Raw genomic sequence first — 16182 nt, 5'->3', positions numbered from 1 at the left:
GCAATAGCCTTATAATTTACAGTATTGTATATACAGTCTTACATATCATTCACATTCCTGTCAAATGCTGGTCATTATATTGTAAGGTTTGTGGCCTTGAGCTTCTATGTGGTCATGAAACTCCTTGGTGACTCCCAATATCCTTATAATGTACACTAATGGTACATTATCCCATATATAAAAGCTATTATTTGTATAATTGTAATACCCTTGATGCTAGTGGTATTGATAGCTGTCATAAGTAAGGAGATACATATAACAGACTCATATGATGTCTTAAAAGGGTAAGACACGCACACAGGGGCAAGTGTAGACTGTCTGAAGGGCATATTATAAAGTCAACATTGTTCAGTAGGCAAGAACAAAAACACACTTTGTCAATACGCTTTGTCAACTGTTACACCTTCCATATAGTGGATGTACGGACATACAGTATACAATGTGCGTACAAGTATATACATGCCAAATCCACAAAAATGTACATCTCAGCTCACAACTGTCCTGATTTTTGGAGGGCATAAGAGGAGTGGTCTCATGAGAAATGGGAGTGTTTTGGATGCAAATGCGCACGGTTTGGTTGGATCATGGGAGTGGCCTATTGTGTCCTGATTTTCCAATCAGGAATGTTTTGAGATAGGTAATATGTAGCTTTCTGTTACTCGTTATTAGTACTGCAAGGTACTCCAATCTTGTGAAAGCATCCCCATTTATTTTTTGGGGGAATATCCAGGGAGCCTAATGATAAATGAAAGAGGGTACTTAATATTTAACTATGTCATGGTCCAGGTTATGACTGTCCTGCTATTGCCCTATTGGATAAGGCCAGTTTCTCTACAGTGCTTTCTGTGCCCAATCAGCATTTTTGGATGCGACAACAAGTTACCTTTATGTGGGTCTACAGAGAAACATCATAGATAAAATAAGATGATGATGATGATGATAGATTTGCTTGAAAAGTTTTCTGCAAAGCATAACCTTCCAGCTAAAATGCCAACAATAAGACTGCCCTCTATAAAACAACGCACAGAAAATTGATGACAATATAAAAATATAGCTGCCAAAATGTTAAAGTATTTTCTATGGATACCATGCTGCTGAGTCAATGCATCCATGGGGGTTATGCATGATAAGTTACTACATGTGATTCTGTCTTTGCAGATCTTAAGGCATTACAGTACAATACTTTCCAATTGTCCCAATTATCAGGACTTTGTCCAGATTTGAGGACAATTGGCAGATATGTCCCCAAGTGACGACCATTTTAATTCATGCGACATTGATAATTTTCAGGAGGAGAAGGGGGCCCGGCATTTCTGAAGCGTTAGATGTGCTCCCACAGTGACATGTCACCCCCCCCCTTTTGAGCTTGGTGGCGCACGCACTCTATACCAAGCTCTTTAATGTTGGGAGGAGTGCAACCCCTTCCACGTTTATTGTATGTGATTATAACATACTAGGTGACATTTATAAGACTCTTACTCAATAAAATGTAACTTGTAAAGTCTGTGCCATAAGAATGGATGGTAACAATGACATCTCACATACAGAACAATAAGGAATGTTGTTGAGCAAGTTGTGCAGTACTGAAACATGGGGACAAACATTTCCTAGGAAGCAACTGGGGATGAATGTGGAAATTAGGTAAAGTCAGCAACTAAGGTACAAAAAAAGTGAGAACCTTATTCAATGAGGTCAACAACCTATTACCCCTATTTGATTGTCTTCTCCTATGCAGGGTCCTGCAGGAAAATTATTGCCTGAGGGGCAGGACGGGGGGGGGGGGGGGCATCTCAGGAGCCTATTAGGAACATTTTAAAGGAAAGAAAAGCAGGTAGCTCAGTGACCCAGCCCAAGGTAGCCGACCATAGGACAGGTGGGGGAGAGCAGGGGCAAACCCAGGATTTATAGAGGGGGGGGGGGGGGGGGGGGGGTTCCAGTGGGCGTGACCACCATGCATGGGAGCGTGGCTATAATTTTAGAGAGTACTTGGCTGCTCTCTAACTCTTCCTATCCCCATAATATACATGGGCAATGCTACATGCACTACTGTTATGTGTACACAACTCTCTTTTCAAGCAGAGCAGTGTAAAGCAGGGGCAGGGTCCAGCCACCTCAATTATACAGTGCCCCAGGCTTGGAGGGGGGTTTCCAGGCAGTAGGAACGCCTCCCCATTTGCCTATGGAGAGGGGCAAATACCCCCCCTGTCCCTGTGAAACTGGTACTATATTCAATAATGTTCCTAATACCCAGACAATGGCTCCTAGAACCTCTACACCCTCCACAGGGGCAGCTCAGGCACGGTTGCCATGGACACCAGACTCTTCCCCCTGTTGCCAGGCGGCCCCCCCCCCCCTTTCTCTGCCGTATCTGCTGCCTCATCCTGACCACGCCCCGGACACGCCCCTGGCGCCCGCCCATTGGCCGGCCGGCCTCCCTGTGCGGCTGATGTCACGTGAGCACTATCCAAGATGGCCGCCCGGTTGTTTTGATGAATAATCCTGTGTGAGGCGGCGGCGGCAGCGGAACCATCCCCGGTGTCCTCGCGGGATCCCTCGGTGGTTGCTGGAGGTCTGGAAGAGACGTGTGTGCGGCGCCGCGGGGAGCTCTCCGCCTCCATTCTCCCCGGCCTCTCCCGCAGACAATGCAGCCCTGAAGCCGGAGGGCCCCGGCTCCCCCTCCCGTCCCCCGCACGGACCCCCGGCTCTTGTCACCATTAAAAGGAAAAACATGGAGGAGCTGAGCGCTGACGAGGTGAGAGGGGAACTGGCCCAGTCATCCGCAGTGATCTGTGGCCTTCCCTGGGGGCAGATTATATGTATTCTATGTAATACCCCCCACTCAGTGCGTGTGGTGATGTGATGCGGCCCACACAGCCCCAGGCTCCATGATATAGTATATAGTACATTATATCACTGTTACTGACTGATCACACACAGCCCCAGGCTCCATGATATAGTATATAGTACATTATATCACTGTTACTAACTGATCACACACAGCCCCAGGCTCCATGATATAGTATATAGTACATTATATCACTGTTACTGACTGATCACACACAGCCCCAGGCTCCATGATATAGTATATAGTACAGTATATCACTGTTACTGTCTGATCACACACAGCCCCAGGCTCCATGATCTAGTATATAGTACATTATATCACTGTTACTGTCTGATCACACACAGCCCCAGGCTCCATGATATAGTAAATAGTACATTATATCACTGTTACTGTCTGATCACACACAGCCCCAGGCTCCATGATCTAGTATATAGTACATTATATCACTGTTACTGTCTGATCACACACAGCCCCAGGCTCCATGATCTAGTATATAGTACATTATATCACTGTTACTGTCTGATCACACACAGCCCCAGGCTCCATGATATAGTATATAGTACATTATATCACTGTTACTGTCTGATCACACACAGCCCCAGGCTCCATGATATAGTATATAGTACATTATATCACTGTTACTAACTGATCACACACAGCCCCAGGCTCCATGATATAGTATATAGTACATTATATCACTGTTACTGTCTGATCACACACAGCCCCAGGCTCCATGATATAGTATATAGTACATTATATCACTGTTACTGACTGATCACACACAGCCCCAGGCTCCATGATATAGTATATAGTACATTATATCACTGTTACTGACTGATCACACACAGCCCCAGGCTCCATGATATAGTATATAGTACATTATATCACTGTTACTGTCTGATCACACACAGCCCCAGGCTCCATGATCTAGTATATAGTACATTATATCACTGTTACTGTCTGATCACACACAGCCCCAGGCTCCATGATCTAGTATATAGTACATTATATCACTGTTACTGACTGATCACACACATCCCCAGGCTCCATGATATAGTATATAGTACATTATATCACTGTTACTGACTGATCACACACATCCCCAGGCTCCATGATATAGTATATAGTACATTATATCACTGTTACTGACTGATCACACACAGCCCCAGGCTCCATGATATAGTATATAGTACATTATATCACTGTTACTGTCTGATCACACACAGCCCCAGGCTCCATGATATAGTACATTATATCACTGTTACTGACTGATCACACACAGCCCCAGGCTCCATGATATAGTATATAGTACATTATATCACTGTTACTGACTGATCACACACAGCCCCAGGCTCCATGATCTAGTGTATATAGTACATTATATCACTGTTACTGTCTGATCACACACAGCCCCAGGCTCCATGATATAGTATATAGTACATTATATCACTGTTACTGACTGATCACACACAGCCCCAGGCTCCATGATCTAGTATATAGTACATTATATCACTATTACTAACTGATCACAGACTGCCCTGAGCTATATCATCATCATCATAATTTATTTATATAGCGCCACTGATTCTGCAGCGCTGTACAGAGAACTCATTCACATCAGTCCCTGCCTCATTGGAGCTTACAGTCTAAAGTCCCTAACATACACAGACAGAGACAAAGAGAGACTATGTTACTAATATACTGTATTATAGTGTTATATTCTATAGTATATCACTCTTACAGGTGCATCCTACACTGCCCTGGGCTATATATTACTAATATACTGTATCATATTGTTATATTCTATAGTATATCACTCTTACAGGTACATCCTACACTGCCCTGAGCTATATATTACTAATATATTGTAACATATTCTTATATATTCTATAGTATATCACTCTTACAGGTGCATCCTACACTGTCCTGAGACATATCACTAATATATTGTATTATAGTGTTATATATTGTGTAGTATATTATATCACTCTTACAGACTCATCGCATACTGCCCTGAGCCATATGTTACTAATATATTGTATTATATTCTTATATTGTGTAGTAGGCTTGGCTAACCTGTAGCACTCCAGGTGTTGTGAAACTACAAGCCCCAGGATGCTTTGCCAATATATAGCAGCTTAGTGCTGGAAGGGTATGCTGGGAGTTATAGTTTCACAACACCTGAAGTGCCACAGGTTAGCGAAGCCTGTTCTATAGTATAACACCACTTATTAATATATGTTATAGTACATGATATCACTTACAGATTTGTCACACACTGCCCTGAACCATATATTAATATATTATTTTCTAATATGTTCTATAGTATAATGCTACATACTAATATAGTCTATAGTATAATCTTCTGTTATCATTTAGAGATTCCTCACACACTGTCCTGAACTGGTATGTAATATAAATAGTTCTAGAATCCAGAGCATACCATGTATCACTAATATAATTTTATACCGTCACTGCCCTGAGCTACTATATAATATACATCATTATAGAATTCAGCCAATATACCATGTACTTCTAATATGTAGTATAACACTACAAACTAATATTATGGTATAGAACAGTCTTCTATTATCACTTGGACTCCTCACACACTGCCATGAGTCACAATATAATGTAAACAGTTCTAGAATTCAGACCACATACCATCTATTTCTAATGTATTTTATAGTATAATCTTCTATTGAATAGACTCATCACATACTGGCTGGAGCTAGTAAATACTGTAAATAGTTCTAGAATTCAGCCAACATAATATATTTGTAATATATTTTATAGTGTAATTTCTCTTATTACTCCTGTAGACTCATCTCATGCTGCCCTGAGCCAGTAAATAATATAAATAGTTCTAGAATTCCAGCAACATGCCATGCATTGCTAATATAGTGTATATAAGCTTCTATTGTTACTCTTATAAACTCATCACACACTGCCATGAGCCAGTTAATAATACAAATAATTCTTTAGTTCAGAAGACCTAATACTTGTATATTGCATTATATTTCCTTCATACAGACCAGACACTGCACTGCGCCACAGAGCTTGCATTCTAACTGCCCTGCTGTAGTGACTTCTCTAAGGTTATCAGCAGGTTTAGTATTGGGATTTAGACTGGGCTTGGGGAACCACTGACAAGTTATTTATCAGTGATGTGGGACGGTATTACTGATCCCTGTAATGTAGTCTTCCAGTATTTTACAGATATTTATTGTAAATCATTACACATCTATATAACTGAATATTCTGTGGTTCTGGTTATATATTCCAAAACTATCACAATTACCCCCTTGGCGTAGTGAGACTTTTTTCTTCCTTTTACTACGTGTAGCCTGTTCTGCTGATTTCCACAATGGACCAAAGTATATTGAATAGTACATAGTTCTGATTAACCTCTTTTCATAAACCTATAGTATAATACGTTTGTTCTTGCTGCTAGTTTTGTACAGTCATTGTGATATTGAGAAACTACAACCGGGTATAGGAGCAATTAGTGCAGATTGTTTTTGAGAAACCATTTTTTTTTAAAAACAATCTAATTTAAAATAACTGCAATATGTCTTCGATCTCTGGTAGTAATATTGTAAGTCATCTCCATTATGTAGAGTGAAGGTTCCATCCATAGAACACAGAAAGGATTAAAGTATGCGTGTGGGGCAGCACAGTAGTTAGCATTGCTTCCTCACAGTGCTGGGGTCATGAGTTCAATTCCTATCTGTGCTGAGTTTGCATGTTCTACTGTGTTTGTGTGAGATTCCTCAGAGTGCTCCGGTTTCCTCCCACACTTCAAGAGCTTTTTGTTGGGTTAATTGGCTTCTGACACATATGAACCCTGTAGTATGTGGAAGGGAATTTAGAATGTAAGCTCCAATGGATCGGGGACTGATGTGAATACTTACATGTTCTCTGTACAGCGCTGCGTAATACAACTGGTGCTATACAAATACACATTAGCAGTAATTGTTCTATCCTAGTAGAATCGTCCTACTTGGCTTTACATCTTGGCGTTTTATACTCTACTCAAGTTATTATATTGGCAATAAACTTGCTTTTATTTGCTTAATTTTAAATATTTCTTTCTGTCATCTAGCTCACATTTTCCTCATACCTGTAATTAAAGAAGAATTAAATACAGTAGTAAAGTTGGCAAAGGGTTGGGTATCTCTTGACATAACCTTATTTTTGCCTCAGTGACCCAGTTTGCTGCTTATGTTTTAATTTCACTAAAGTTCATCCTGGTATTTAAAATAAAATGTCAACAAACTATGAGCTGTCATTGCAAGGGATACAGGTAGCCGTATTATCACCAATTAGCTGTACCTATATTTAAAATGATGGAAGATGCCTAATGTGCGTCCTTCAATGGTGTCACCAACAGGAAGTCTGCTACGTGCAGGCAAATATCTCCCCCAGCAATCACAGCTTTCTCAGATATCTCCCTATACAACTGATTAGTTCCTGATACTTTTATGTATATATATTTAGGAATATAAAGCTCTTTCATATAATCCAACTTGTATTTATTTAGTGGCCCTTTGCAGTCCCATTTTTAGGGTGGAAAAACCCACCCTGTGTCCCACACCTCTCTCCATGCCTCCAACTCCGTAGTTCCACTGGGCAGCGGCTGTGTCATGTGACGGAGATGGTTGTGACCCCCTGTGCCGCTGGAATCTGCAGATATGGATCTTGCAGCTTCGTATCGGTCTTACCGCTCACACCCATCTCGGTGGCCATTATAATAACTGTGAACGATAACAGCTCGCAGCCACGCACTGTTCCATTGGAATATATGCCCAGCCTACAGCATGGTGGCTCTCGCACCCGTTTATGTAAATCTGCAGGGAATGAGTTATTACTGACTTCTTATAATAAGAATAATCCCTCAGGCATCCTAAAAGTAGCCTTGTGTATACCATTCCCCCTCTTATAAGAAAGTACAATAATGTTATAAACGTTACATTAAACATCCCGACTCCTGCTGTCGTGCTTGGCCTCTGTATAATGTCACAGCAGCAGCCTGTTGCTTCGTGATGGCTGAAGTGTCTAGGAAATGTTTACGAAGAGGCTGGGATGTCGGAGACTACGCAGGCTTAGAATAATACTGAGACTGATGCCGGGCCGCACGCAATATCCACAGACGGTAACCACCGCCTGTGTGGGCTCAACATAATCGTCCAGTTGGATTAACCATCCTGTGCAGTCAGCGGGGGTCAGAAGATATTGTGCCCCTTACACTTTGACCTCTACGTGTTGGGCATTGTGGGCACAGATCTGCTTATGTCAAATGACCAGCTTGCGTCATGTGTGTATGTTCTTTAGAGATTTTACTGGAACTTGCTTGTGGCTAGTTTGGTGCATGCGATGCAGCTGTCACAGGGGTCTTTGAGCCCTCTCACAATCTCTCCTCCAAGATCGCATCAGAATGCTGCTTAAAGTTGGACTTCCTGAAAACCCCACTGCGTACGCTCCCTGCTGACAATTGCTGCAGTGTTAAGGCCTTTAACAGAGGCTTTTTAACAAAGGCAAACTGGAGGGTGGGGGGGATGAGGGAACATCACTAGGGAGATGAAACTTGTCACTGGTACTCGGCTAAATGCCAAATAATTAGGTTAATATATAGTTGGTCCCTGTCAGTCTGTACTCGGACATTTGTATTATTATCAAGATCAATTGGTAAAACGTGGCTTTGTTCGTTGATTAACTGTGAATTACATACTAGATGTGTTCCGATCTGTAGCTTACACCATCGATAGAAGTGTGATGTACTGTAGATAGTGCTGATTTAATGCACATTGGATTCTTTGCCAGATGAAACTGCTACCAAGTTGCACAATGAAGGCAGCAATTTCTGGTCTGGACCGATATTCGGCCTATCAATTCTGTGGCTACTAGTGACATCATTCCGGCGCCCAGAGGCACTTTAAAATATAAATTATTTTTAAAAAGTATTTAAATGATATTATCCCTGTTTCTTTTCTTAAAATCTTTACTGTAGCTCCTCAATATGAGTTCCAGTGTTAATCTGGATAAATAATATTTGATAATTTAGCTGTAGACCAGGAAACCTTTTTCGTGAATGTGTCCACCCCATACAGAGCAGACTGCAGTCATAGCCAGTGGGTTGTACTAGAACTTAACCTCACTCCCCAATAACACCCTCCCTACCCCCCAATCTGAAGTTATGTGATGGGTTTTAAAGCCTTTCCTGTGCAGTAACAAAATGCAGTTAGTCTCACAGTAGGGGCCGGAGTGCTAAGCGTTGTTTTGAACCCCTCTGCTTCCCGTGAACTTATACATCCAGACATGCGTCTGTTCCCCAACTTCCTATTGGCAGAGCCAGCTGTCAGCCCTGCTCAGTAAGATTCCTGCAGCTTAATGCTGAGCTGGCACCTTCTTGGGCAAATTTTGCTGCCACTTTCTCTTGAGGGGTGAGCCTTGTCTTCTCATCCAGAAGTGCATGCTTTTGTTTAGAAATAAAAAAAAAAATTATTTTTTTTGTTTTTTAAGAAATAATAATTTGCACAGTGTGTCAGTCTGACAAAGTCCTTTTAAGTCACTTTTAGTCAGAGTGAAGAACATAACAATTTCCAGTAAGAAATAAAAGCACTTGTAAAGGTCACCAGGAAAAACTGCACAAATAAAGTGCAAATTACTTTCTCTTCACTGGGGAAGTTTGTTTTTTTTTGTTTGTTTTTAAACGGCTTTTAACTTTCTGGTTGTCCCTGTTTGCATACTCTCCCAGCGCGTCACACAAATGTGATCCCTGAAATAAACAGGTTTCATGATCCTATATATTCCCAGTCACATGTTTCCAGTGGAACTGGGAAACAATATCGAGTTCCACCTCTTGTGCCGAGTAGTCATATAGCTGGTAGTGTAAGCTCTGCTGACCGTTCTGGAGCTCACCATAGCACAGAACCATGCGGGTGTTTGTTCATTCCAGAATCGGTTAACCATTTCACTGCCAGTGTGATAGTGGCAATATAGCATTGGCTTTAGGAGAAGGCACATCGACAAGCTCTTGTAGTGCTGCTGTACTGCCATTTCTAACACACATGTGATAATCTAAGGGGGCTATTGTGCTTTGTAGCCTCTAAGGCTTATGCAACTTCTGTCTTCGGAGCGTTCACCTGCAGCCCCAGCTCCTTCCTGCTTAATGTCAGATTTGTTTGTTATAGCTTGTAACACTTATTTTAAAAGCCCGCTGATATATCATTACAGATAAATGTTGTTGTTTTTTTTTCTTTGATGAAATGTATTGTTTTAGGTTATTACTGGGATTAGGGGTAATGTGAGGCCCTTTTGAAGTTTAGGGGGCCGCATTATGCACCCCCGAAGTGTATCCGATTGCCTAGCTCTGGTTTAATGAGAAATTAATAATTACAGCTACATTTTAATGTTCACCTCCATACAATGGAGGTAGTCAGTTTATAGTCAGAACCAATATATTCATGTGACTGCAGCCAATCCATTCTGTAGGAAGCAGTGACATCACTGCACATGACGTCAGTTGATTGGCTGCGTTGTCATGAATCTTGGAAAAGGCTGTGGGTTAAGTATCTATGGGACCCATTCTGGTTGTATTTTACACAGCTAATAGGGGTAAATTTGTTTGCTAGTTACACAATTATGGAGGTTGGCAGTGGTCTTGACACTTTCAGCAGAGCTCAGCTCTGCATCAGATGAACGCTGGGTGGCGTATTAGGTGTTGGTAAATCTTGGGATGAACGCTAGCTGAGTTTTATGCGTCATCATTTTCTGAAGATTAGAACAAATTCAATGTAAAGACATTTTCCTGACCTAAAAAAGTGACTATTGCCAGATTAGTAATTATATCGCTGTCAGGAATTGCCAATGTGCAGTTAAACTACATGTTGGGGGACAATGCTATAGCTAGTAAAACCTATTGCATGCTGAAATCTCAGTCTAAAAATACATAGGAGAGATTTACATTTTGTGGCTGGAAGTCTGATGTTTGCTTTCCTGCATTGTACAGATCAGACACGTTGCTGTTACAGACTCATGTTTGTGTATAAAGTATATTAGTAGTATGGTAACTGCGTCCTTGAAGCCATTGCAGACCTTGATTGTATTGTTCTGTGAGTGAGACACAATGTCCTTCTAATTCTGTGCACAATACGGCTGCTATTGTGTATGTACCTAGTGTGAGGAAATGCCTGGAATGGGTTCTGCATTCACGTATGAGTCTGATCTAACTGCTTAGTTGAGTGGCTCAGTAGTGCCAGAACCAGTGCTGAGTGCAGCTGTCTCTGGAAAGCCTACGTTTACAGTGGCTGCATATGGGTATGCATATAGCGCTACATGGATTAAAGGGTTCATTCCTTAATTCTAAGTTTATAAAGCACTTGTTCTATATGACCAATTTAGGTGCTTTCTAAACACCTAACCCTTGTGCTAGAACGAGATCAAAAATTATGTCAAAGTTTTAGGTGTATTGTATGAAGCTCGTGTGTCTATAATAAATTCAAAAAGCAAAGTAACATCTGCAGCAATTATTTAATTCATTTTGCATATTCTCATCTACCCTCTTTTTTAAGTATTGTATTGAAGTTTGCTAAGCTGGGTACACACCTATGCAATCTTACTGCAGATGCAATTTCTGTAACAATGTCACCAAGGAATGAAAGTCCTGATAAGCAGATTCATGTGTACACACCTATGTGATCTTCATCTCTCATAACCATCTGCTGAAAAAATTGTGACTGTGTACACTGTACAAATATTTGCCTACACTGCTGGTGGTGCCTACACTGCCACATTTGCCAGACATCGTTCCATCGTTGATCGTAATTTTTAGGAAGTTTATAAAACCAAATCAAATATGTTTTGGTCCGATAAAACATGGTTTGGTTGTGGGAACGTACACACTGCTGCAATATCTAAACGGTTGTTTATTGAGAATTGCATAGCTGTGTACCCGGCTTTATTCTAACATTGTAACTTTGTTACATTCCTATTCAAAGTTAGTTCCACAGTGTAAGAGCTCTGAAAATCTCTGAAGCCATGGTGAGAGGAACTACACATTTAGAAAACGCTAGCTCTTAACATTGGTTTCAGAAACATTAGATCATCACCATTTATTTATATAGCGCCACTAATCCCGCAGCGCTGTACAGGGAACTCGCTCACATTAGTCCCTGCCCCATTGTAGCTTACAGTCTAAATTTCCTAACATACACACTCAGACAGACTAGGGTCAATTTGATAGCAGCCAGTTAACCTACCGGTATGTTTTTGGAGTGTGGGAGGAAACCGGAGCACCCGGAGGAAACCCACGCAAACACGGGGAGAACATACAAACTCCTCACAGATAAGGCCATGGTTGGGAATTGAACTCATGACCCCAGTGCTGTGAGGCAGAAGTGCTAACCACTAAGCCACCGTGCTGCCTCAGAGGGTGAATCTCTGTATAGCAGGATGCGCTCAGCAGAGATTCAGGATCCGCACCGCCGATTTTCCAGGGCAGTGTGATTAATGTCTCAGTCCCAACCTTGAGGCTGCAGAGTGGGGGTGTAACAAACATGGACCAATAGGAAGCCGTAACCCCGTTGATTGCAGCTGCTTATTGGTCCTCATACTCTCTTCCGTACCCATTTTGAAATGGTGAGCTTTAACAATTTGTTGATTATTTTGTTAGTAGGCTATATGGTATGCTACAATGCTTCAGTTATTTTTAAAGTTTTACAGCATATTTTTATTTTCTGCCTGCACGCGAACGTAAATATAAACTGGTATGGTTATAAAGTGCTTCTTAATAAAATGTCCAAATGAACAGTCAAAATGAATGAGCAGACTCTGTTTAAGAAATAAAAGTGTGAGTGGGTGAGGGTATTGTGCTCTCTCTTTTATAGAGTGCAGTGATCACACTGGTGACAAAGAACAAATTCCTCATGACTTTCAGTTTTGCCAGTAACGCCACATTCTCGCCAGTAGGTGTCACTAGTTTAGACCTAATCTGGTTTAGGCCTTGATCTTTCTGGGTGGGTCTTCGCACCCTGTAGAGTACCAGCAATCTCATTTGTTCAGATTTAGGCTAATTAAATGCACTCATGCAAATGGTGTGGGTCTGTATGTTTTTGTGTATCTAATGGGTCTGTCACCGTTACCCATAATAGTGCAAATGAAGTAGGATTAATTTGCACATTTTAGTTTATAATAGGCTTTAATTTTGATTGATATGGTCGTACATGGGCCATCTTTGCCGACTAATTTGAACGAGATATGACTTCCTTCCAGCATGACTGGGAGGGGTTACTATAGTCATAAGTTGTCTGCACGCGCACACAAACCAGTGGTGCTCATCTTTCAACCTCACTAACATGTCTCATAATGATCTAATTAATTATTTTCAGGATAACTTCCAAGCCCCAGTTGTCCGATGTCTGCCGCACTATTGCAGCAAGTGCTGAGGGCATAAGTTGTTTATCTGTTTCTGCGCTGAAAGTGTTTGTTTTCTGTCTTACAGATTAGACGTAGGCGCCTGGCTCGGCTCGCTGGTGGGCTCTCTTCACAGCCCACGACTCCTCTTACTTCTCCGCAAAGAGAAAACCCTCCCGGACCACCGCCAGCTGCAGCCTCAGCACCCTCTGTGTCCCACCAGCTTGGCCTAAATGTTCAGGGTATAACCCCTGCTACCTCACCCATAGGAGCATCAGGTATGTGACCAGCGCCGGCTGCCACCTTAGCGCGATTATTCACCGGTGTAAACGCTACTTGCTCAGTTCTCCCTCTGATCTGCTGGCGGATGTCTGGTCGGAGATACATTTAACATTCTTTGTTGGTGATTATTTGTGTAGTTTGATAATAAAAATAAACTGCTATGAAATAATTGATTGATTTATAGGATAATATAGAAACTAGATAAATAAAATGAACATTTACGGTCGTCTTCACCCTATGCTGATTATCTCACCTCTTTTGGAAAGCCTAGAACTCCCCCCAAAGTTGTAAACATTTCACTAGGACAAATAAGATCTGATCTTTAGAGTAGGGTGGGGCGGAGGCAAACATTTGAATGACAAACGTAAAAATAACCACATGTGTTCTATTTGGTATGCGGGGTAGATTTCTGCAGTGTTGTGGGATTTTTGCAGCAAGGTCAAATAGCCATTGTCATCACATCACAGCAATACCTTTGTGCAAATCTACTGCACTACACAGAGCATGTCATACAGGTTTTGCTGTAACTTTATGCTAGGTGATAACTAATAAACATTAAATGCTACTTTTGAAGCTAGGGCCACATGGGAGTCCTCTGGGTTGAGATCCAGCCGATTGCCAGTATCACTTCTAGGCCATCGCGTTAGTGTCCTCGGAACGTGCCCTCGCACACAGACCGTCAACAGTCGTCTTCTGCCAGGGTCAATCATGATTTTCCTGATTTATATATTGCCTGCTATGTTTTGATCGGTGTTGCACATGGATTTACATCATATTTAGTCACCTTAAATGTTGGCTCTTTAAATTGGAGTAAATTGACACACCCAGAAATTCTGGGAAACATTTGGCCGTTAAGATGTAGATGTACTCTTCAAGGAACTGTTGTATATCTGTGTGTATATATAGAAAGTTGAACAGCCAGGGGCCTGGGGGACACATAGGCCCCACAAGCTTTTGGGGATTTTGATAGTGTGAAAATAATTTTGAATGCATTTTTACTATATATAGTATAATGTAAAACGTATTAAATAATGCAGGGCTACCCACCCTGTGTCCCCCACCACTGCTGTGTATTGCACCTCTCCATTGTCTTCCTTGTGACTTTTCAACTTTCCTTTATCTGTCTACTCTAAGTCATACATGACTAATGTAAAAGTAAAACTCTCCCAACCCTTCTTCGCTGGCTGTCCTGCTCTCCTGCCTTTTACTATCTGCAGCTCTGGTTTCTTAAGATAAGTTGTTTCTTATCTGGATCCTGGAATGTTGGTGCCCTGGCCTTAATTCAATACCACCCATGTTTAATAATTAGGCCTCCCTCCTTGCAACCAACCCCAATTAACTTAAAATGTATAGTATTCCCATCTAACACATTTTTATAAACCCCCCCCCCCCCCCCCAAAGTATCCCTATTAATAAATTAATACAATTTATATTTACTAAATATACCAATTTCCCACAACCATCCATGGCATAAAATAATTTATATTTACATTTAATAAATAGCCCTCCTCTCCAAACTCGCCCCCACGCACAGTCCCATCAATAAATTAGTAGACCACCTTTTACTCTTTACATTCAGACAACCCCCCCCCCCCCCCTCCCCCAATCCTTCCCTTATTACATTCAGAATGTACATTCATTTGGGAATACATTCAGCAGATTACAGGATAATGACTGTCGGGGGCTGAATTTTGCACTAGTACTAAACGGGACCTCCTCATAGTATGGTAAATGACAATCTATTTTCTCTTCCTTGCCCAGATAATTATTATTTTGTTATGTGTAGTGAGTCACCTTGATTTTTGTTTTCTTGTTAAATGTTTTTTTTTTTTTTTTTGCTTTGTTTTTAAAACAGGAAGTAATTACCCATTTGTGTCATCTCCCCTTGTTGGCATGAAACATTTGTTATAGATGTTATTTGAATTTGCATAGTGCAGACGGCCTTATTAAACACTTGGAGGTAAAATTTATCAAGCTGCGGGTTTGAAAAGTGGAGATGTTGCCTATAGCAAACAGATTCTAGTTATTTATTTAGTGCATTCTACAAAATGACAGCTAGAATCTGATTGGTTGCTTTAGACAACATCTCCACTTTTCAAACCCGCCGGAAACTCGTAGGTTGATGAATTTGCCCCTCAGTCTTGTTTAAGAAAAATAAAATAAAAAATGTAACTGTGCTTTAATGTCAGAATGGCAAATGAATTGATCTCTCTGATTGTCGCCCGTTCTCGTCGATCTCCATTGTTTATCAATCAGTGTCACAGTCATGGCACGGATGTAATCAGGTGCGATGCACGTGATGAACAGCTAAGATTAGAAATTGATGTTCTAGTTAGCAGTGTAAACAGTACAGCTTGTCCTGAAGTTGTGCAGCAGGAGTCTGCTATGTGTTAACCAGTCTCGTGGTCCCTGTGTATTTCTAGCACATAAACAGCTGTGGAAGCCGAGACACAGGTTTAGTCAGATGTTCGGATACATGTAAAGGCAGGTCGGGAAATATGTTTTTCCCTGCTCCATAGAACGTGCATCAGGCTGGTACGGATTTCACGGTGTTGCAGTTCCTATGTACCCCCCCCCCCCACACACACACTTTGTTAAACCAGTATTCCGGATAAAGCAGGCTATCTACTTTCTGTGAGTCG

The 16182-nt window shown here is 41.4% G+C and overlaps 1 protein-coding gene across 1 annotated transcript in view; it reads left to right on the top strand.

Moving 5' to 3' along the window:
* Positions 1–2445: 2445 nt before the first annotated feature.
* The window catches only part of UBE4B (ubiquitination factor E4B), a 48958-nt gene continuing 35221 nt past the window's right edge, over positions 2446–16182 (top strand). Inside the window, exons 1-2 of the mRNA XM_075190258.1 lie at positions 2446–2752; positions 13347–13536. Of these exons, the coding sequence (XP_075046359.1) occupies positions 2729–2752; positions 13347–13536 (214 nt within the window). The 5' untranslated portion in view covers positions 2446–2728. The remainder of the gene's footprint in view (positions 2753–13346; positions 13537–16182) is intronic.

The sequence above is a fragment of the Mixophyes fleayi genome, chromosome 11 (genome assembly GCF_038048845.1).
Source record: "Mixophyes fleayi isolate aMixFle1 chromosome 11, aMixFle1.hap1, whole genome shotgun sequence".
Taxonomy (NCBI): domain Eukaryota; kingdom Metazoa; phylum Chordata; class Amphibia; order Anura; family Limnodynastidae; genus Mixophyes; species Mixophyes fleayi.
The sequence above is the reverse complement of the archived record's forward strand: the minus strand, read 5'-3'. Positions and strand labels throughout refer to the sequence as shown.